The sequence below is a fragment of the Kryptolebias marmoratus genome, linkage group LG20, assembly GCF_001649575.2.
Source record: "Kryptolebias marmoratus isolate JLee-2015 linkage group LG20, ASM164957v2, whole genome shotgun sequence".
Taxonomy (NCBI): Eukaryota; Metazoa; Chordata; class Actinopteri; order Cyprinodontiformes; family Rivulidae; genus Kryptolebias; species Kryptolebias marmoratus.
The window spans coordinates 1,666,057-1,690,956 of NC_051449.1; the positions used below are offsets into that span (position 1 = coordinate 1,666,057).

Below are 24,900 nucleotides of genomic sequence, written 5' to 3' on the forward strand. Positions count from 1 at the left end.
GAAAGATGAAAAGAGATGAGAAACTGGAGGCAGACGGCTTCTGAGTCCCGGGCATGGCTTTGGACTGATAGATGTCCGCAGAGATGCCCGACTTAAAACTAAACACACTGCAGTGCAGGAGCACAGTTTAAAGATTTAAAACCAGTCCTAATCAGTTTTTTATGCAGCCAGACTTAATCTGGAGCGCTCTTTTCTGAGAAATACTGATCAAATTCTCTGATTTTTCCCTTTAACTTTCTTTTTTTTTTTACTTATTTTCAGTCCAAAGGAATGTTTTTTAAGTCATTTACCTCCAACCTATGAATTATTCAAGCATGAAAAGTTCCTAAACTCAAGGGATGAACCAGTGTTCATAAACCCAAAGACAATTTTAAACTGGTTCTTTCAACAATTTCCTAAGCTTTACCTAAATAATAATAATAATTTGTGTGTCTACAACTGGATACAGTCAGCATCTGGTTATAATTTGCAATAATAGAGAAAAATTATGAAAAACATTAAATTACTTTAGCTTATTTAAAGTCATGATGCTACTGGATGTTGTGAATTTCCTTCTGGGATCAATAAAATATATATCCATCCATCTACAAGCATAATTTAGGCAAATATGTTTTACTTAAGCCATTAAAAAAAATAAGCATAACAATCCATTTGTGCAATTATATAAAATTCATCAACTCCAACAAAAAGGTAATTGTCACTGCCAGAGCCATTAACGCCCACATCAGCGGAGAGGAGGCATTAGCTGAAATAATGGTGAAATTATAAACAGCAATACTAACATAAATTGTCTTTACCACATGTCATTCTTCTTTATAATTTAAATGTTTGATGCCCCTTCAGGCACGAGTCGCTGCTGCCATCTTTCTCCATCACAGCTGACGCCGTTTGTGCCGCTCTCGTCCTCCGGGGGGCCCATTCTTTTTCTCTTCTAACAAACAGGTGAATCTAAAGAGATAAAGGGCCACACGGCCCAGAGCAATGCCTGCAGGTTGTGCACAGCTGTGCACACTCCCCCAGCAGGACCGAGGTTTCAGCAGTCAAGCTGAGAGTTATTAATTGGACGAGTAAACTTGTTGATGGTCTTATTTCTCCAACAGAGAGAAGCCTTCAGTTACAAAGTGCTGACAAACTCCAGCTTGTGAAAAGGATTTTTTCCAGTAATTACAGTATGAAGCACATGTTTGTTCAGTCGTTTTTCTCTGAAATTTCTTCTTCAAATGTTTGTCAGGAAGCAACAGAAACACAAGCTATGGAGGTTTTTGCATCATTTCTTATCCAGCTACAGTTTTGTTCCAGTGTTCTGTGAAAATTACTGGAGTTCATATGAAGATTAAGGAAAAAGCCAACCACAAGCGGTTTTAGAAAAAAAATCACAAAGAGAACAAAAACAAAATCCCTCACCTTGCCAGGTTTGCCCAGACTGGACATCGACGTCTTAGGAAGGAGGCCCAAGCGTTGGAGGTACATCTGCAGATTCCTGTTCAGTTCCACCTCCACAGGCTTCACCTTGTGGTCTTCTGGGTCCAAAGCTTCAGCTGCTGGCCTGCAGGAGAGACAAAAAACATCACAGCTGGTTCACACAATCACAGCACTTCCTGGAATAAAAAGTGTCCAAATAAAAACCTTTTTCATATTCAGATTTGTCACCATTTTTCTAAACAGAAATGTTCCATGAAATTATACCAAGAAACCACATTCTCAAACAGTTCCGATCTTGCTTTTCAGACTATTCTCAGATTTTTATCCAGAATAAACCAGATTAAATTCAGTTATGTTTTTCACCTGAAACTGGATTTTATTCTGTGGAGAAAGGTTTTTAAAAGCGACCTGCTGTTGCTGTTGTAGAGGGGTCCTTTCTGCTGCGGCTGGTAGGGAATCCTCCTCAGCTTGGATAACTCTTTAGACAGAACCTGCTGGGTTGTGTCGTCCTCCCAGGTTAAACCTGCAGACAGAAACACAGAAGGTTTTAAAGCAGGAGTCAAGAACATTTGCTCAAGAACCAGATTGTTTTTTCCCACCAGACAATTTGAGGATCAACCTTTAGAATTGTGTCATTTTTGCCTTTAACTTAATTCATTTATCAGCAGTATTACGGCTGGTTTTATGCTCCTAAATAAAATCCATCTTTGTTGTTTACTGGCATCTTTTTCTCTTCTTTTAGGTAAAATTTCAAACCTGGATGTTTGTCATGTTAGTGAGACATCTGTTTTATTTACGTAACTTTGTAAGTTAAGAGATTCAACATCAGTGACAAAGAAAAAAAACAAAAAAATCCTAATTTCAGCAAGTGAGCAAAAGGACAAGCTTGATGAGCTGCTTCGGCATTCACGTCTGTTGCTTATGCTTAACATGCATCCAAACACAGCATTTTGGCAACCGAACAGAGGAGCAGGCGCCAACGCCAGATGGGATAGCGGAAAAAAATGTTACCGGAAATATGGCCGCAGTGCGAAAAGCACAACATGAAGCGAAGCATTTGGCAGATGAGCGATGACGCTACTGAAAGATTCAAGTCGCGCAGACTGCAACTCCAGATGTGACGCCATGAGACGTGGGTCCATCAGAGGACGCACACTTTAACTGAGCGCGAGAACACTGTGGAGGATGCACCAACACAAAGGACCATAAATACTGATGACAATGTGTCGGTCAACAGCTACAAACCAACTTAACTAAAAGCTATCAATCCTGTGAAAGGCTTTACTCAGACCAAACACAGAGCCAATAAAACAGATTTCTGCTGTCTCAAAAACATCTTTGCATCCTTTTCTTTAAATAAATGAAGGTAAATCCTGGTTTCATGCAATCTGACCCAAGTGAAAAATTAGCTCAAGGTTTTCTGGAAGATTTTTTTATTTTTGCTCAAAGAGAACAAACTAAAAGTGCAGAAAAGGCAGCCTGAACCAAAGCTACATTAACATTGGCTCAATGTTTGCAATCAGGACTGTCTTGACCCACCATCCTGAAGGTTCTCTGCTTCCACACACCTGATTTAAATCGATAGCTCAGAGAGTTACCTCCTCAGCATGCCAGTCATTTGAATCAAGTTTGTTAGAAGCACACAGAGGCCAGCAGGTCCTGATTCCAAAGACTGAGAAACACCATTTATTCAAAGGAAACAGAATGAAAACACATTTCACCTGCTGGATTTTACCCAGTGACCTCATGCAACCAGTTAGCACTCATGGTATTCCTTGGGGTTGACTCGTCTACAAACGCATCAAAGTTTAGCTCAATATCTGCAGAACTGACGGAGTTAGAGTCATTTTTATGTCTGCTAAGGTTCATTCACTATGTCAGCCATCTAGGTTGTCTCCAAATAATCAGCTGCAGATGTACGTCTAATGGTTATTTTGAAAGTTTCATGGAAATCTGGTCAGTGGAGCTTGCTAATAGACAACATGCACACAGTTACATTATCGCCCGCCGTTCATGGAAACAGACAAGTTGTTACTCTGAGTTGTTGGTGTCCAACATGTTCAGCAGGTGATGCAAACAAACCTTTTAAAAGACTTTCATCTGAAAAAAAAAACAAAAAAAAAAAACTATAAAGCTGTGAGCAACATTTCTAATCAGGACAGAAAAAAATGGCCACTTTCACTTCATTGTTACACTGAAAGGAAAATTTGTTCTCTAATTGCTTCAAATATACATTTCCAGCTCAAAAATGTGTTTAATCAAAGTCAGTAAAATACAAACTACGTAAAGACAGAAGCTGTAAATTGTTTCTGATCTACAGAATAACGTCAGCTCATCTAAAGACAGATCTGCCAAGAGCAAAAAAATAAATAAATTCCTCAATACAACACTGCATGCAGGCAAAAAGTGCATTAAAATGCTCTTCATACTTCAGGAGGATGAATGTTTTACTTTTCTCAGAGCAGATGCAGCAAAACTGACAAAAGTTATTTCGGAGCAAAAATAATTTATAGAAGTTTTGAGGCTTTTCTTGTCATTATTTGACTGCAGTAAATAGAAGAAAAGTTTAACTCGGCGTGTTATTTACTACAGATGTTTGTTTCAGTTTAATCATTCTAAATGAAATGACAACTTTACCAAACATTTGATTTTAACCACAAATTATTAAATTTACTGCAAATGTTCTGCAGCAGGAACGAACAGCAGGTGTCAGAAGAAAACTCCAAACTAAAGTTAACAACTCCAAACGTTTTCGAACAAAACTAAATGTTCTCTCCGGCTCTGATCAGCAGAGAATCCAATCCCAGCAGCTCAACTCGTTTCAGAACATTCCCGACCCAGGACAGTTTCTTCAGACCTCTGAAAAATGAATTACAATCCTCCACTGGCAGGAATCGGGCTCAAACATCTCTTTAACAGCTGCGCAGCGTGTCGGGCAAAGCTTTCCCCATCAAAGAGTCATAAAACTAAGCTTTTAATGGCAGCGAAGGCGGCTGTGAAAACGGGAGCTGGCATCGGGTGAACAGACGGCATCTGACACCCCAGGTTAATAAACCCTGGCAGCCCTGCCAGGATATTCAAAGTGACTTTACGCCTTTCACTAACTAGACTAAATGTGAGCAAGAAGCCGTCTGCAAATTGAGACGTTTGATGCTTGGACATGCGAGTTCATAACCGGGACAGAGGGAAAATGAACCGGGTCTGAAGGTGACCAAGAGAGAGCTGCTGTTTGCTGCAGCCATTCCAGGCGTCCTTTTATTTGGGCTTTAAAAGAAAGAAAATAAAGTTCTTTCATTTACAAAAAAATATATAAGCAGAGGAAGCTTATATATAAGCTAAGATCCCTTAGTTGTAATGTTAAAACTCATTTCTTTTAGTGACAGAAACGAATGTTTGTATTCATAGAGTCTTACAAAACATTTCAGTCCTGAAAAAGTTAACGTCTTATGATTATCAAGTGTATCTGCTCGATGATTTTTATGATTTATTTTTTTTGGATGATTGTAATGATGTTTTTGATGATTGTAATGATGTTTTTGATGATTGTAATGTAATTCTACTGATGTTTTTATGATGTAAAGCACTTTGAGTGACTTGCTGCTGAAATGTGTTATACAAATACATTTTTATTTTACTTACTCTTCATTTATCACAAAACACTCATTTAATCCTCATAAACTTCAAGTTCAACCACAAGTAAGAAAAAAGATGAAACTGGGGACCTCTCGCACCCGGACGAGCCCCCAGTTCTTGTTACATCCTGTTTAGGAGGGATAATATTAGCATGAATTTTTAAATTTAATTATGTCATCAGATCTGCACTGATTTGCTGTTTTAGCAAACTTAACATGGAGCAGTTCTGCTTGTCCCATCCCTCCTAAAAAACAGGGAACGATGTGGGAAAAACAAAAATACTCAAAAGACAAGAAGCTGAGAAAAAGAAACAAAAAAACCTCTTCCAAACCCAGGGCTGCACTTTATTGACTTTGTACTGAGCAGTCTTTAAGATGAAAGGCTCGACTCTTTCTTGTGCAGTCGGGGTCTTTTGTTCAAAGCAGAACCGAATGACGAAAGCGGCTGAAATGCAGCAGCTGCCCAGAGGGACGTGTGCCGGTCTCTGCCTCCCCCTCCTGGTTCGGCTCATCAACAGCAGCTCGTTTCAGCAGTTTCACTCAGACAGCGTGCATCGTTCCCGTCACCAGGGAGGTCGGGTTTTCAGCAGTACTGGTTGCTTTGTTCACAAGATTACTAAGAACTAACGAACAGTTTTTGATGAAACTTTCAGGAAATGTTGGGGTTTTCACCAGAATTAACTGATTAAATTTGGGTGATGATCTGAATCAGACAGTTTGTTTAATGACACGATGGTCCAGACACAGATTTATGCTCCGAGTGCTTTTACATTCAAACATTCACCTGACAAGAAACCATGTGTTTATATGCAGTTCATTGCACATCCACAAGCCAAAAAAACAAAAACAAATAATTCATGAGCTCTGAGGACAGGAGGAGAGAAACAAAATGTTCAGTATTTAAGTAAATTTTAATATTGTTCCAATTTTTCCTTCACAAACCTGTAATCCAATAGTTGTTAATCCCACAACCAGCTGCTAAATCTCATTTATTACTTTCTGTTTGGTAAAAAAGAAATGAATGTTTAAACTTGACAGTCTGATACTTTAAAGGAACTGAAACTTTTCATTGTTTGTTTTTAGAAGAACTGCTTGTTGCAGTGATGCATTTGTGTTGAGGTGAAAACAAGAAGTAAAATTTAAGTCTATGATTTCAGAAACCGTTCACAAACAAACAGAACTTCAGTCTTCAGTCACTTCTTGTCGTGTTGGGTTTGTTTGTACCTCGGTTGGACATCTTCTCCAGCAGAATCCTGAATCGTTGCACAACAGATGGGGAGACGTCATAGGTGTAAAAATCCTTCACTGGAACAGAGTGACACCTCCCAAACATCCCATCTGTGGACACAAAAATAGACAGAATCCTGCATTTAGATTTCTGAATGTGTGTCACTGGAAGCCCGGGGTTGATCTGGTTTTCTGTTTTATGAAAAGAAAAAGAAACAGGATAGCGATTCCATGTTTTTAATGCCTTGGTAGAAGTTTGTCAATGAGTTTCATTCATCAGCAAAGAAAATCAAAAGCAGTTCTTAAAATAACGCATCTTTTATTACCTGGTTTAAAATGGATAAACTAAACTCTGTTAGCAGTGAGTGATAATATACTGCTTGTAATTTGGGGCTTGTTCAGAACGTAACTCTTCTGTTTGACAGAATTGTGAGTTTTTTTTGGTTTAAGTTATAATAAATCAGACAGACAGACTCTGTTATGGACAATATAGACAATGTGTTGACAAAAACAATTAATAATTAAAATAAATAATGACTTATCTATTAACAGAATTGTTTAGAGGGGCAAATATTTCTCATTAAAAAAACAAAAAACATCATTCTTTTAGGAATTAAATGTGCTAATAATATAATACAGAGGAATAAACACAGTTAAGGAGTTGTTGGTAAATTATTTTTGTCCCATGTTTTAGAGGGGGAACAGATTATGTCAGACTGCTGAAATATTTGGTTCCCCCCTGGTAACTTTTGCAATTTGCAGTTGCACCACAACTGCTTCCACCCACCTCGATCATCAGCATCATATGAAATAACTTTGTCACAACATAAAATAGTGGCTGGTAAAAATTTTGAGTGGCTGGTAAAAAATTTTAATTTCCACCCCTGAATGCACGGTACGTTTAATAAAAAGAGTCATGGTTTGTTGCAGCCCAAACTGTCCTTATTATATTGATATTGCTCCAACTGATGTTATGATAATAAACACTCAGGCAATTACATTATCACCTGCCTTTCAGCAACAGGCCTGGGTATAAATTTGAAAAAGAAATCCTTCCTGAATCACAAAAAAATGTATCAGTTCGAAACCTCAAATCTTGCACCTTTTGACTGTCTGCTTTTATTTATTTATTTTAAAAAACACAGAACATTTGTTGTAAATTTTCCTTGGCATGTTTCTGCCCGATCGATGCCTGAAGTTGTTTCAGTGCCAGCGTTTATTGATCTACAGAAGCCGTCTGGACTAAATGAAAACTGAGCGCTTTGATTGATGGCTGAGGCTGGGAAACGAGCTTCTGCAAACATGTCACGTCATCTATAGGCTTTTCTTTTTACCCCTTCTGCTTCAATTTAGACATTCAAATACATTTACAACCTACGGTTCGAGTGGAAATTTCTCTCCTTAGACAAAATATTAGAAATTATTGTAATTTTTAAGTATTGGATGTTGACCGTTTATAGAACTTAACGGTGTAGACATTTAAAAAGCTCTGATTTAGGCTACACTTTTGTTTCCTTTATTCTACTAATGTGTCGACAGATTAACATGATCAACATCTTTTCTTTTCTAAAATTACAGTTATTCATTCACAGGTTTGTTATGGAAAACAGGAAATGTCTGCTGCTTATATTTTTCCATTTTTTTATGTTTCATAGTGAATCCAAATGTATAAAAGTGTCTTTTCTATAAATACCATCTGCGTCGCTGAGCTCATTTCAATCAGACAGACAGCTCCAATAACTGTAATTACTTTTCAATACTTCAGTGGGTGAAGTGCAAGGAAGAATAAAAAGAAATGAAAGAAACTTAAAAAAGTGTTCTGTATGGCTTGAAATTTACAAAAACTTTATAAATACAACTAATGCTCTTTGGGTTGCCATTCTGTGAGAAGTAGCTTCCTGAAATGGAAGCAAACAGGTATATATTACATTTTCAGTTCATTTAAAAATACTGATTGTTAGCCCTAATTAATTAAAAATAGTCAATCAGTAAAACAGTGTCGTAATCTCCCCTCTAGTTTAGTAAATTTCACCTTTAGGAGCCAGGAGTGTTCGACAATTTGTCTTGGTTTGTTTAGTCCAAACATCAGCCACTGTTTTCGTTTTATCCCCCCCAAATTCAAGGCAATTCCTGCATGAATAATCTAAACCCTAATGTCTAATTGATGCTAAAACTTTCCCTGTTCTAGACCATGAAGAAAACCCCTTCCAGCATCGTTTCTTTTCCAACAACATCTTGAATTATCCTTCATGATTATACTCCTGCAGATCAAATTTGCATCAGTTATCCTCGTTTGCTACCAGAGGACTATAATTCTGAGAATTACTGTCCTCTTGTGGTTTATGGGGCAGATTAGATGAAGGATTCACAGAGATGAGCTCAGAAAAAACAGGCTTCATTAGGAAGGAAGAAAAACAATGACCAGAAGCCTAAAGGTGGCAGCCACAGGTCAGATATACAACAGATGGAAAAACATTTACACAAATAAAAGCTTTTTGTCCCTTTGCTTGGCCTGGTGAAAGATTTTACTCAAATGGTTCTCCATATAGAGTTAGAACTTTGCTTCAGTATATTTTTATAAATCTCAGTGGATACACCTCCACTTAATGAAAGGTATAGTCTCAAAAATATAAAAATGTGACAACAGCCTGCGGTGCTGTGCATCTTTAGACCGTCCAGTTGGGACACCGACTGTAAGAAGAAACCTCCGTCTGGCTTAATGAACTGAATGAGGACATCTTAATGGATCCATCTCCTCAGGGGACCAAGAAGCTCATCCTTCATAGACTTCCACTCCACAAGATCAATTATAACTGGCTTCATGTGGCAGGTCCTCTGCTGAAAGGAAAAGGTTTCCTTCATATGTTGTCGCCAGCTGGCAGAGTTTTTCCTGCTGCATCTTCGACATGTTGTCGTATGAAACAAAGAGAAAAGCCCGGGGTAAAGTCAAAGACAGAAAGTTGGGATGAAAATCAATTCTTCAAGTGAAGCAACACAAACAGCGGTGCATCTGATCACTGACGCAAAACATTTCAATATCGTCCAATTCATAAGTTTCACTAACAGTTTAAGTCTTTAAACAGTTTCTATGATCCCAAACTTCTTAAAATGAAGATGTTTGTGTTTATTTCCATTTATTTATTTGGGTGGGGAGTCAACATCTGACTTGGTAAATGGGACTGAATTGTAGCAGGTGCAGAGACAAGTCAGACCTTAGAGAAGAGAATCAGGAACCCATCGTCTCATCCTGCAGACACAGGACGGATCAGTTCCTCCATCACTAACTTGATCTTACAGCTGCAATAAATCTGAGAATTGTAGCAGATCAGAGAATACACATGCAGACAATCTGATGTCTTTTCTTTCGATTATAAATTAGAGCTGCTCATTTCTGGAGTCCGAGCAATAAAGTCTTCATCGTTTATGCACAAAAAAACATAGTTAACTGCTTCATCACAAAGCAACAAGGAGTGTAGTTGCAGAAGTGCAAACATATGAACAACGTGACCCATCCTGGCCGATAAACAGCTCCTTTAATAAGAGACACTTCCATGTGTTCATTTATTCTAAACAAGTGTTGCATAAAAATCTTCAACTTAAAGCCAGAAAGTGGCCAGGCCTTTATGCCAATAAAAATAAATAAAATACCTCTATCAGTTAAAAGCAGAAAGACTGATCATCAAACGTCCCGTTTTGAGCGCAGACGACTCCAAAGAGCTGCTGTGACACTGATGCAATTCATGTTTCAGAGACAATAGGCCACAGACGGGTAATGAGCCAGAATCAAACCCGGCTCCTCTCACACCTGTTGCCGTGGCAACCTCCACCACGGGGCTTGTTGTCCCTCTCAGCTAATCAAGACGGCGGCGAGACGGAGCACCCGTCTTTGTCAAACTGGCACCTGTGTGTGGATCAAGAAGACCGATGTCCTCCTTGTGGTTCGAACAGTAAAATGCAACCGTTTCCAACTGTTGAGCTCAAAATTGCCCGACTTGCCCAGCATCCTGGTCCACATTTGAATAATTTATCAGTCAGGGACCAGAAGGATAGAAAAACTGCATCAGCTTCCTGGTGAGAAAAATCACTTGACACCAGATAGTTGACAAATCAGTGCATTATCACCACCTTCTAGATCCGGTGTGTCCAGTCCTGGTCCTCAGGGCCACTATCCTGCATGTGTTACTCGTTTCTCTGCTCCAACACCCCTGATTCAGAGGTTAAATCACCTCTTCATGTTCTGCAGAAGCCTGTTAATCACCCATTGATTCAAATCAGGTGTGTTGGAGCAGAGAAACAAGTAAAACCTGCAGGATGGTGGCCCTCCAGGACCAGAATTGGAGACCACCGTTATAGACATTTGTGAAAACTAAAGGCCCTTGAATGGAAGGTATTATGAATACAAACGTGTGCATCTTAACGTTTTGCCCACACACACACAGAAAGCATGAACACAACCATGTTTCCAGCCTCACTGATTCTCCAAACTGAGATTGCTCTGTCTGCTGTAGGTAAAATACTAACTGCTCAAACATATCTAAAAAACAATTTCTTCCTTAGAGCTCTAGAAAAACTGCAGTTGTAACACCTGAAAGTGAAAGAATAAATAAAATGATCAGTCCCTGGTTTTCTCCAAACTGGGGAATAAAGCTCAGGTACTCGGTGCTGCTGTGTAACCTGATAGATCCTGAGCTGCCAATCAGCAGCACAACAAAGTGCCATTGTCAGTGAGAACCAGCTTGACAGCAGCTATTGAACCAGGTCAGACACACTGAGATGGGAACAATGCAGGTGCAGCCCACCATAGAGATCCAGCCAACAGTGGAGCCTCACTTCCTGTGACTCATCTGACAGGAGGGAGCGTTTTTATTCCTCCAAAATTCAGCCTCAAAGTAAAGCTGAGGAGTCCACATGTAGCCGAACGATTTTTATACAAACCAACTTAAGGAGGCAAAAAGTACACAAACACAGCTACGGCTGAAATCAATAATGAGAAACTAAAAGCTTTAGAGGCTCGTTGGTCAAAAATACTGAACAACATGCAAAGACTGGATGAATTTATAAGAACCTCTTAGAAACCAGAGGAAAAACAGTTCATTTTAATAACTACTCAAAGTCAGAACCCCCCAGAAAATCTAAGCTGAAATCCTTTAAAACAGCAGGTACAGAGTCAAACATATTTTCTATTTTACCTTATTTTCTTTGTCGTTCTACATGTAGACAAATATTACACAACCTTACATAGTTCTGCTTATTTGAAACAAAATAAACGTGGCAGTACAGTCACATGACTTTGGCTTTAAATGCACAGAATAAAACTGTCAGTGTATAATTTTGTGTCTGTCAGATGTTTTACATGCAGCAAAGAGTGTTGAGCAGTTTACTGCCTGGTTTTAATATTTTAGACGTCTGTTTGACGAGCCACAGGAGGAGAATCTATTTGTTGTTTTTCCATTAGTGGTTCCCTACCTGGCTGCTTCTGTTGTTTAAAGGGTAGTTAGGTGAATTAATGAGCCAAGACAGACACCTGAGCAGCAGCTTTTTCCCCTGTTCTCTCCATCATGTGACGGAATGAGAACCAAACCGCAGAGAAAATACAGATAAAAATCCAAAATAAAAGGCTTTAAGCAAAACAAACGAGGATTAAACTAAAGTAATCAGTCAGTGAGGCAAACTTAACAGGGAGAAGAGAAAGTTTGAAACTTTCTAAAATGACTAAAAAAGAAAAAAATGAACAGCAGACTGATTTAAAATAAAACAAAGATCAAATGGTAACTTAACCCAGGTCAGTGTAAAAATTTAACATTTTTTAAAAAGAAAAGGCTGGCAATAAAGTTTTTGCCTGTGTGTGTGTTCATGTGCCTGATCAATAAATCTTATGAACAACTTGACAGATTATAATGAAACAAAGTAATGATTGGATGCACATCTAAAACTGCCACAACCCGGTGTTCTTAAATAAAAATATACAGAACCTGCTGTAACTCAGTAGGTTTTACAGGTATTGTGCTCATATACACAACAGATACAGAGTGAAATATCTTGGAATATTGCATTAAATTGGGCATAATGTTATTTTCAATGTTTGCCAAACTCTGGCATAAAAAGCAGTGGGCGATATGCATTCCTTTAAATAACGCTGGGCCTTTCGATACAGCAGGTTTCCTTGAATAATTTCTGGGCTATGCAGTGAAATGAGAAGATTAAAAAGGTGTGGGAGCAACAAAAAGCTGAGCGTAAAGCAAGGTCACCTGCTGCAGCCACAACCCAGACAGAGAGCCTGTCTGAGCTCGGCTAAAAATAAAACCCCCTGTAGAGATTTTATCACCGCACAAGACACACGCTTTGTTTTTCTCCCATTCCCTCTTTGTCAGAATGACATTATGGGACAAATCTGAGGAGGACACTACGCAGACAGGAAATAAAGCTAATGACTTTACAGCACATGCAATCGGCAGTAAAAAGAAGAATAGAAAAAGCAAACACTGATCTTTCCCACATGTGACCCATGTTACAGTAAACTTCTCCATGTTGACTCCAGTCAGCTCAGATCTGATGCTGCATGTTGATCAGGGAGTTCGCAGAACTTCCCACTAAACCCTGATGGTTTGTAAACAACAGACAAACCAGATTTAGGCCACTAAAAACATTTCTCATATTTAAAAAGCCCCCATTTTTTCTGCTGGAGAGCAGCTTCATCGTTTGGAGCTTCTTTGATTTCAGGTTAGTTCTCAGCAGGAGTTTCCTCCTCGTGTTTCTGCAGAGACCCTCTGATATTTAAAGGCAACTCTGAGTGTCTAAATATAAAAACATTCTCCAGAGGATAACACATCTGCACAAGAAAAAGGTATTTAGATTTCCTGTGCTTCTTCCCAAAGGCTCTTTGGCTCTTCTTCATTATTCCATCCATTTTTAAAAAATGTTTCACTGTGAAAAGAACAACTGGGATCATGACACCACCTCCAACAGATGTTTCCAGGGGTGTTAAAGATTTACTTTCAGCTTCAGCCAAAAACAACTCAGTAGTTTTATCATATTATAAAGGTTAAACTGTCATCACAACATTGTAGACTACTTTCAAAACATTAAAAATTCATTGTTAGCCATTAGCGATTTTTGAGTCATAAATGTTAGAGTTAGAGGAGTTAGAACTCCTGGTGTCTGAAGAAGAATAAAGTTTTTTAGTTTTATGATAGTTTTGGAGCTGCACCCATTAGCCTGTAAGAATATTAAGTGTAGAAATATTGTGATGCACGCAGAGTTGTGTTTAAGGTGTGGATAAGTCAGCTTACCGTTGACACACATCTCATACGATGAGCACAGCTCGTTCTCAAACAGGCAGCCTGAGAAGAGAAACAAATAATAATTAATATTAACATCAATGAAAGGTTTTGAGCAGAAACAAACTAAATGTTCGTCACATAAATCAGCATGACTGGATGTGACTTTTAGAAAATATCAACTTCCTCTCAGTCTTTTTGGCCATTTGTGTTGTTTGTGTTTCATCAACACTCCTGTTCTGCACATCTGTAACATCAGCAATTTCTTTATTTCCATTTTCAGATTATTTGCTTCACTAAAAACAATCTATCTTATTGTTGAACTGTTAGTTTGTAATTACATTTGTTTCCAAGACAATACCCTCAAATTACAGACATTTAAACAATTTTATTTATTTCAAGAAACCACTTGAAAGTAAGTTTCTAACCCAATTAGTTTGTTTTTCTACTCCCAGACAGCAGAATGAGAGGAAATGTCTCACAAAGACATCAGCTGTTGTGTTTTATTGCTACATCTGTCAGTCGAGGACTGTAAATGCTCGCAGTTATCTTAAATTAACTCTGGGGTGAAGAAGAAATTGGACGATGCATCAAAGCAGCTCCTTCAGCGCTCCACGGGGAGACGAGAACAGGCAGCCATGTTTTATACAGGAAACCATCAGTCCTCCTCTACTTCGCTCAAACTAAAAAAATGTTCTGAATCTGCTGAGATTTTCAGAATCGCTCTGACACACACGGATTAACGGTGTCAGAGTTTCTTTGTTGAGGAATTAAAATTATTTGAAATGGCAGAAACTCAGGAGTGAAGCAGGCGTCGGGTTAAAAACATCCTGAAGTCTCTCTGGAAAGGTTGTTTCACATTTACTGGTCAGTAATTTACACATTGTGTCCCTTAAAGATCATTTGTCATGTTGTAACTCAACTGTTTGATGAGATTAACACAAAACTACCGGAGTTATTCTGGGATGGCTCAGTGCAGAGTTAAATCAGGTAAACCAGTTTCCAGTTAAAATATTACATTCAAAATTAAAACGCTGATTATAAATATTGATGCAGATGCATTTTTATGTAGAAAATAAGAGGAAAATAAAATTATTTTGTATCTGATCCTTTGTAATTTTACAGATTTTCTTTTGATTCTTAGATTATTTGTGTTAACAAGCTGTGGCTTCAAGGATTTTGTTTGTTTATTCATGTTCACCACAGAAAGGCAGACAATGTTATTTCAAGCATCTGTGTTTGTCTGTTAGCAAAATATCTTCTGAACCACATGACAGATTTTAATGAAACCTGCAGGAAATAATCATAAGGTGTACATCTACAATGAACAACCAGCTGACCTTAGAAAACACAAAAATGGCTGTAAGTCTGTCAACTTTACACGTTATGCTAACATTTATTGTGTTTGTAGCAGAGAGTCATTCACACACACTGAGGGTGTCATCTGAAACACTGAAAATAAAAATAAATTTATTTTTAAGTTTTGGCTAAAACGGCTAAAAACTGTCTTTTCTCAGGATGAGAAACTGTGGACTGAAAGACGATGGGCGATAAGCATTCCTTTAATTCCTTCAGGTTTGACCATTAATCCTGAAGCACAACAAGCAGCTTCCAAAAACCATCAAGGCCACAAAACAGACCAGAAAAAGAACTTAACGTCTCAGCTGTATTCATGTATCATACGATGAAAGATTCATGACTGAGCATCAAATATGGAGCTGCATTTAGGTTCCGCAAAGATTCCCTTTTAGTTTCAAGTCACCAGAGAAACCCTAAAACATAAATATGAAACCTCAAAATGCAAACCGTTTCTCATTGTATGAATAAATATATCAGCGTTTTATTTGCAGATAGAGGCTGAATAAAACCCTGACCCGCTGCCAGGAGGTCAGAGGAGGAAACATGAGACTGTCTGTCCAAACATTCATACTGCCATGTAAAAAATAAATAATGCTACCAGGATTAACAAGCTTTGTGTCGGTGCACCAACTGAGACCTGCAAAATAATGGGATGCTGCAACCATGGCAACAGCTGCTCATCTCTCACCGCCTCTCTGCCTCTCAGGGATCAAAGTGCAGCAGCGACTGCCTCTTCTCATCTCATCTCCGTACATTTATGGAGCTGAAGCTCCTGGTTTCACACACAGCTGCTCACATTCACACCTGAGAGCTCCCAGCTGGAGAGGGGCGGGGCATCAAACCCCACAAACAGCTGCCGAGAGCCAATCAGACGCTCGTACGGCTGATCGACATTTCTGCAGGTAAAACACCGACTGTACAGACCTGCTGTCATCATCCATGTTTGTTAGCAAAATATCTCATAAACCACTGGATGGATTTTAATGAAACTTGCAAGAAGTAACCCTTGGATGTACATCTACAACTAACAATCCAATTCTAAATGGCCACCTATGCTAATAAAGTCCAGCTAACTAACTAATAGCTACACCTGTGTCAGATTTCCAGAAACAGCTGAAATATGCTTTGGTAGCTGAGAGTCCTTCACAATTCATACTCCGAGCCTGACGTCTCACATTAATCTGAAGCTTTGATCAAAACATCCATAATTCTCATCATAAGATGATCTCATAACAAACTCAGACAAAAGGAAACATGAAAACATGATGCATACTTTATATCAGGTCACTGCTGTTAGTCATCTCTTCTTGAAACATGAAGGATTTATCCTACAATCCACACAATTAAAGTATATTTTTATTAAAGCTTTAAATCAGGATTTGAGGAGGAAACTGTTGCATTAACAATGTAAAAACTTAAAATACCTTGTAGTCAAACATCTCCACCCCAGCTCCACTGTTCTTCATGTTGTCTCCCTGTTCCACCACACCTGACTGAAATGATTAAATGAGCTCCTCAGCAGGTCCTGGAGTTCTGCAGAAACCTGTTAGCAACCCGATCGTTTAAAGCAGGTGTGTTGGAGCAGGAAAAACTCTGAGACTGTGAGAACTGTGGGTTCTGTGACTCTGCTTTAAAAGCTGCAGCTTTCAGACACTTCTGGGTTTAACAGAGGAGTCCACATGTTAAAACTGTTAAAAAGGACTAAAAACTATGAATCGTGTCTTGAAAACATTACTAAAAGCTTCAAATAAGTGTAAAAGTACACCAAACAACATAAACACAAATACACATGAATGTCATTGAAGACGTTTAATGAAAATACTGTAAAGTGGGGAAAAAAAGCTACCAAAACTTAAGAAAGAATTCCTATAATTTACAGAGAGATTTATTTTGTTTCTTGCAGGAAATTAATGAAAACAAAGAAATGAAAACCTGACATTAACTGAAGGACTCCACCCTGTTTGTCTGTTAGCAAAATATTTCATGAACTTTGGACAGATTATAATGAAACTCAAAGTATTAATCGGAAGTAAAGCAGAAAGCATTTATAGTTTGATGTTTTGTGCTTCCATATAAATTAAAACCTTGAATAAATTACATTAACTACATCTTTTTGCACAGATTGTCTCTAATAAAAACAAATCAGAGGGAAGTGATTGTCTATAAGCTTGTATCTTATTTAATGGTTACTCATTTAGTTGAATCCCTGCTTGCTGTATTTGTTTCTATTTTTGTGTTAAAACCTTTGGTTTTGAGCCAAATAAGCCTTGTTAAAATCTGAGAAATGCCTCATGAAATGTTCAGAAATAGAGCTTCACTGCAGCTGCTTTCAGGATTAAAACAGCATTAAAAGAGCAAAAATATACAGACGTGAAAAAAACATAAGGAAATGACAACAAAACATAGATTTATAGTGTTGGAAACCTAAAAACCTTCAGCTTGTTTTGGCGGAGAGAAGCTCTTCTGCTTCCATGAAAATGTTTAGTAACAGAAAATGTAATAAAAAGGATCTAAATTTATTCCCTGAGTGAGTTAAGCAGCAGATTACTGGATCAGATTTAGTTCAAATATGATTTTCTTCATTTTAATTAATCTTCACTTGTTGGTTTTCTCATTATTAGTCTCATATTTGTGACTCAGTCTTGTAAAATAAAATTGTTTTTATTCCACCTTCTTATCTCCCGCCGCCCAAAACAGCAACAATGTTTTTGTCTGTCTGTTAGCAAAATATCTCACAAACAAGATCTGAATGAAACTCTCAGAAAGTAATTATTGGATGTACGTCTACAACTGATAGACGTTCGGAGTCAACCCAATTTAAGATGGCTGCCACAGCTTATCGACAGCCGACATAAAAATGGCTGTAACTCAGTCAGCGCCGCAGATAATGAGTTAAACATTTGTGTGGTAGTAGCTGAGAGTCATTCAGAACAGATACTCTGAGGGAGTAAAATTCTGCATAATGTTCTTTTGACCAAAATGGAAACGACTCCATCGTTTCTCTGCGTTCTGATCTCAGTTTAAAACTCTGAGAGCTGGCGGGCGATATGCATTCCTTACAGTTTTATCCTGTTTGCTACATTTAGTTTTTCAAGTTGTACTGCTGGCTAATAGATTTAGCTTTAGCTGCTGTTAACAACATAGATGTAAATATTTCAGTATTTATACATTTAAACTGTTTGTTTGTTGAGTTTTTTTCCTGAACATGTTTGTTAGACGTCATATTTTTGTGAATCCTCTGAGAAATGTGTCTGTGCAGGAAAATTGAAGGTGATCATCCTGTAATGAGATATATATCTTTGCTTTAATGGTCATTTTTCTTTAATAAGTTTCCATTTCTCAACACGCTGATGAGCCTGGAGTGTTTGGCAGAAAGCCTCTCCTGTTGAATGTCTGCCAGCTGAAGCTGTTATTTCTGGTTGTCATCTGATATCTCCGTCTGTTCAGGGAAACCTGCATCTGTTGTCAGTGTTTATCTTAGCAAAATGTTGCTGTTTGACCCTGCAGGGTTTCTGCTATCAAACTTGGATTCATTTGAGAGCTCCCTGTCAGCTCTGGGGTAATTACGGCTCAGAACCGCTTCCAGCCGATGGGTTGGAGTTTTCTGCTGCAGCTTTTTATGCAATCAGGGATAACGGCTCAGGTGCAGTTCTTCTGTTTTACTTAAATTTAACCATGACGGCTTTCCTGTAGCTGTTGGCGTAACTGAAGCATCACAGTTTGTCAGTTTTCTTCATGTAGCAAAGATCTGAGGGACTCTCGCTGCTTCGGAGATCAATGATCTGATTGGTCAGTGGATGGAAGCAGAAAGAAGAGATGAGAAAAGATGTGATGGATGGATGTTTTGTTGCCATGGGAGACAAAAGATATTACAGATTTCTGCACACAGCTCCTAATTGAGAAATGGATTTCTTCGCTCTGCTGCAACCGAATAAAAAATGATCAAATGCTGCTTTTGCTTCCAAATCCTTCGTTTGGAGTTTGTCTGAATTTTCTGGTCGCACGTTGGTGAGATTGATCATTTCTGTCCGAGCCGGAGTCCGGAGCTAATTGGATTGTTGTCATCTTTGGAACAAAGCAACCAAAGAGAGCGTGGCAGCGCTAAACAAGTTTCTTCCTCCACAAACACGGTCAACTCGCAGTTAGCCAATTAGGAAACTGCTTCTTTATGAGCTCCGGGGAAACGCTCCAATTGTGGCACTCTTTAGATAAACCATAAATAAACTACAAAGATAAGAAAAGCTTTTAAAAAGACCTCACAACTCTGATGTTTTATCCAATAACCAGAGATACAGAGATAAGACTGTGGGGCTGGAAACAGCAACACAAGCTGCAAAAAAAAACAAAAAAAAGTATTTATTGTGCGTGTTCTCAACAATATTCCTGAATCATTTATCAACAGGTGATTCTTTAAGATAACACAATCCAAAAATTACCTTTTTGTTTGTGTTTTAAACATTTCTTTTAATATTCACTCATTTCGGATAAACTAAGTCAGCAATTCAACCCTGGTGGAAAATGTTGAACAAAACTTTATTCATCTGAAAAGGGGAATTGTTGCAAACCTCACTGTCCAATCAGATCATTGATCTATGACGCAGCAGTTTTTTCCCAAACCTGATCAATCCTAATCAATCCCTCTTGACACTGCAAAGAAAAAGATGCAACTCACCTCTGTATGGGAAATATATGCATTAGATTTTAGAGACAACCTGGTAAAACACAACACAATCCTAAAAGCCATTCTCTGAAGAAATGCATATCACCCACCGCCGGTCATGCCGGAGTTTGGGACTAAAATCAGCCGATGCTGAGAAACGATGGAGCTGGAGACGCCTGGCATGAAAACCAGCTACTACCACACCAGATTTTATTTATAATATCTGTAAGAATTCACTGAGTTAAAATCTGATCAGCGATTTATGAGATATTTTACTAACAGTACAAATAAAAACACACACCCTCGCTGAAGCGTCTTTCAGCTGAATCAGATTTCTGTCCCTCATGTTACTGACATCTAATAACACACAGTTACAGTAAAACACTGCAGCCGCCCCCCCAACCCGACCCGACCTCACCAAGAAATCATTGAGTATAAAATGTTAATGAGCGTTACCATGGTGATGGTCACGCCAGGTAAACCAGTGGAAACCTTGTTCCTGTCCGGGTTAATGATTAAAACATGCTGCAAATAAAACTAGTCTGAGGATTCAATCTCAGAAGGAGAAAAAAAAGAACTCAAACTGTAAATAAAACAATAACACAGATGTATTTGTTTAAACAAACAGCAGCTAGTAAGAAGTTATTATTTTACACACAAAGATTATTTACCTGAATTAAATAACTTTGTTGTTCAAAAGAAAAATTGACTTAAACAGTTAAATATTAACAGTTTATTCATAAAATGCCAGTCACCATGAAAGCCTGTCTAATGTGGTTTTCATTTGGTGCTTTGTTTACGTTGTGCGCAGACCCACGTTTCACTACTGGAGTAAACTCTTTCAAACTGCACCATTCAGTACAGTTCAGGAGAGCCTTTATATGTCTGATTTCATACTTTTTAAAGAGTATCTTTAATCTCTCTGTGGGATCCAGACTGAGTTCTGATGAGTTACTTTTATTTATCATGTTCTGTATCACAGTTTAATCAGCTGCATCCTTTAACTGCTTTTACACTGCAAAAAATCTGCTTCACTCTTCTAAGCATTAAACTTCCTGTTTCTTGTATTAAACACACAAGAAGAGAAACATTAGCAGGAATATTTTATGGTATTTTATGTCTTTTAATTAACTAAAAAGCCTCTTCTGTCAGGGGAATGTCAAACACAAACAGGTAAACATATAATTAATACTAACACTACAAGTTACATCATTTGTGTTTATTATAAACAACAAAAAAATCTCCTCTATAATTCTCCACTTTAAATGGCAAAAATGTCATAATCAAAGAAGAGATAAAGTAAGATTTTTTTAAGCTAAGATCCTCATTATTGCCTAAAAAAGTTTTTAAAAAAAGCATGAATCTTTACCCTTTTAAAGTCACCGTCGGGTTGGAAAAACAAGGCATGAACTGAAATAGCAGCGCTGAGCTATGAGATGAATCTGTTTATGAATTATTGAATAAATTGCTTGTTTGTCACGTAAAGTTATGAATTATTAATGACGGTTCGGTTATTTTAAGGTGCGAGTTCCACATAAGACTCAAAGATTAAATTAATGACTTCTTTAAAAAAAGGAAACCACCCACGCTTTCTTTCCAGTGAGTCACAACTGCCCTCTTTCCACATCAAACGAACATTTTAATTACCTTAACCAGCCATGGAAACATGTCTTATCAGATTTTACATTTGAATCACACATGAGAAACAAGAGAGAAATCCAACAAATGAAGGTTATTTTGATTGATTACCGAATAAAACAAACAGGTAATTCTGCAAAAGCTGTTTGTAAATTTAAACAAGTCATCTCTGAGAACTAATACTATTTTATTTCAGTGTTATCAGAGTATAATGTTAGTAGAGAAGATGAAGAAAAGCAGGAACGTTCTGGGTCAGGTTATTCTCACTGCAGGGATATTATACCCTTTAAAAACAGTCTAAAAATATTATATCCACAAGGTGATTCTCTTTGATTAGAAACTCAGACAGGCAGAATCCAAAAGTAATAGTGTAACATATTTACTTTTAAGCTTCATATAATGGGATTTTAAAGTTTTATGTTGAGGCAGATAAAAATGATCTTTAACAAGAAACTGTCTGAGCTCCACGGAAAAATATGGAGTTAAAGGATGTTGTTTACTTTGATTTTCTGTTTCACATCGTAATTTTTATTAATTTGTCATAAAAATTCCGGTAATTTAAAGCCTAGCACATCTTGAATTAATGCATATCACCCGCCACCTTTTAAGTTTTAGATTAAAATCATCTTATGTTGACAAACGAGAAGCGTCCCATCAGAGCTCGCACTCAGAGTACGAGTTCAGGGTGACTCTCAGCTACTACCACATCTAATTTTAGCTCAATTCGTCTGTGGCTGTGACCCACTTACAGCCATTTATGTGCTGCCGGTGTCAATTTGCTGTGGTGGCCATCTTGAATTGTACCTCCAGTGATTACGTTCTGCGAGTTTCATTAAAACATTTCTCCAGTGGGTCATGAGATTGTTCAGTAACAAACAGAAAACTTACAAAAACTTTAAAAGGAGGACAATCAAAGCCCAACTGAAGCAAGGAAAACTACGAGGACCTGACGACAAATGTAGCACAGGTGTGCTGATTACAAACTGACCCCTGGTGGGAGACTAAAACAGGAAGTAGATTTAACAGAATGCACTGCAGGGTGAACTCTTCAAAATAAAACAGTAGGTATCCTGACTTCAGGTGTATCCTTGAAGCTGACATTTTGCTGCCTGTCTCAGCTGAGTCTGTAGCAGCCATACTCTCAGGGAGCAGCTTATGTAATCTAACAGAGAGGAGGAAGAGGAGGAAGGCCTTCACACACACACACACACACACACACACACGTATCAGCTTCTCCCTGCTCTACCTCTTCCTCTCAGCATCATCTTCAGCACATCTGTGCATCAGTCATCCTGCAGGCTCCTCATCTGAAGTCAGCAGGGAAATATTAGATATCAGCTATTTATAGACTCCGTGCACAAGAGAGAATTAATGCTAGCACACACACACACACACTCACACACACACACACACACACACACACACATTTAAATCTTCAATCAATAGCCACCTCTGCCAGGAGCACAGAGCTGGAAACTCGAGAGTGTGTGGAATCTCATTTTTCAAGGCTTCACAGTGATTTTATCAGTGATTCCTCCTGTTTACATCTGTGTGTGTACACAAACACAAACACACAACTACTGTTTGTTTATAACCTCCAGTTATACTTCTTCTACTTTATATCAAGGTACATGTATTATTTCTATAATTTATTTCACTTTGACCATTTTTAAATGTGATGCATTGAAATAAGAATGTTTGATGACATTTAATATTATTACATTACATTCATTTAAAACAATATTTGTTTTTTAAACATAATATAGTTTGGTACGTGTCCAGTATTTACCCAGGTTAGTACCAAGTACTTAATCAGTACCAGGTACACATCCATAAGTACCTGGTATGTACCCAGAAAATACTAGGAACATACCTGTAAAATAACAGGTAATAAGTGTTAGGTATGCACACAGTAAGTACCAGGTACGCGTTAAATATTTACCTAATAAGTAACAAATACGTACCTGGGAGGAATCTAGTACTAATTCAGTATACATCCTAAAAGTACCAGGTACATACACAACAACTACCTGTTAAGTAACAGGTATGTACTTGATGAGAGTATACTGGATGGTACCCAATACGAACCCGGTCCACACCAGGTATTTACTAAGTAAGTACCCAAAAAGTACCTGGTAAGTACCAGGCATGTACCCGGGAAGAAACTGGTACAAACCGGCTATGTATCTAGTAAGTAACAAACAGGTACATATCTGATTAGAACATGGTGCGTACCCAATAAGAGCCTGGTATGTACCCAGTAAGTACTAGATGTGCACCAGATAAGTATTTGGTATGTACTTGTTAAAAAACTGTTACAAACTCAGTGAGTATCAGGTAAGTATCAGTACATACACATACATATATAGTACTTACTGGGTACTTACTAGTTATTCATCCATTATGTACCCAGTACACACCAGGTATGAATCAGGTACCAAGCTGTATTTGATATTGTTACCCAATATTTGTGCGTTTCGTCGGCTTTTATTTTGAAAGTCTGTCATTTTCACATTTTAGTCTGTATGATTTGCATTAATTAGACTGATTACATTTTAATTCCTTTGCATTTTTATAACATTTAGGACTAATATTTTGTTATAATTTTAAAAATATTCTAATAATTTAATGTTTTTTGTTTGTTTTCTACATAAACTTGAATGTTTTCTAAACTAATCTGCCACCTTCAGTTTTAAATGTTGACAAACAGAGCCGGGCCTGCTGGATGTAAAAAGGCTCATTTCCTGTAGTTTATCTGAGGAGCCTCGGAGGTTCTGGGTGATATTCTGCTTGTTGTTGTTGCAGATTTGAGCGGATTCTCGCCGTGAAACGATGACAGGACGAGCAGCTTTGGTTTCCTGCGCTCAGGTGAGGAGCAGCCTGCTGCTTCCTGGCGCGGTTTGTTCGGAGGAAAATGGCTCTGAGAGGATAAAAACTCCGCTCTGGGTGTCATTAATAATCCTTTCTGTTCATGTACTCACCGAATCTCCTGTCAGCAGACGCGGGGAAGCAGCTGAGGGACGCGATGAGGAGGAGGAGGGAGGAGGAGGAGGAGGAGGAAGGCAAAGGATCCATTTTTTCCTCCGAGTTTGCGCTCCTCTCGCGGCTTCCAGCGGGCTTCGCTTCGTCCTCCTGGCCGGTCAGAGCGGCCCCTCCGCGGCTGGAGGAGCGGAGAGAGGTCGGAGGAGAGGAGGGAGGATGCAGGGCGTTCCTGCAGCTGGAGGCTCGAGCGCTCACAGCATCATCACACGTGCGCGAGCGCACACGCACTGCACTTCCGGTGGACACCTTTCAAAATACAACTCCCAACTACAACGTTATGCAAGGTACGGAGCCCCGTAAGGGATAAAAAAAACATTGTTGCGTTATCTTATAATTATTTAGCATTAATTTTATGTAATTTATTTAATTTGCAGCCAGTTCAGGTAAACTTCTTAATTTGCCCATATTGTTGTACTTAATAAAACCTACATCTCATCATGAATAACAATATATAGTTTTGGATGTATTATCTGTGTATTTGTTTGGGTGCATATGGGGCGCCGTTTGTAAAGGAGCTTGTGCTAAAAATTCATGCCTAAATTTTGTCACATTTAGCTTCAAACACTGTTTAAAAATGTAGTGTTGATTTTCTGATGTCACTTTTTACAACATTTAGCTAGTTACATGTAATTGTTACAGCTAC

At 38.3% G+C, this 24,900-nt stretch overlaps 1 protein-coding gene across 1 annotated transcript in view; it reads right to left on the minus strand.

Annotated features, from left to right (window-relative positions):
- LOC108243852 (receptor-type tyrosine-protein phosphatase N2) overlaps positions 1-24,270 on the minus strand; it is a gene marked incomplete at its 5' end in the record, with an annotated part of 169,792 nt that extends 145,522 nt beyond the window's left edge. The window contains 5 exon segments of the mRNA XM_017429557.2: positions 1,405-1,546; positions 1,831-1,945; positions 6,279-6,392; positions 13,571-13,621; positions 24,197-24,270. Coding sequence (XP_017285046.2) covers positions 1,405-1,546; positions 1,831-1,945; positions 6,279-6,392; positions 13,571-13,621; positions 24,197-24,270 — 496 coding nt within the window.
- Positions 24,271-24,900: the final 630 nt, after the last annotated feature.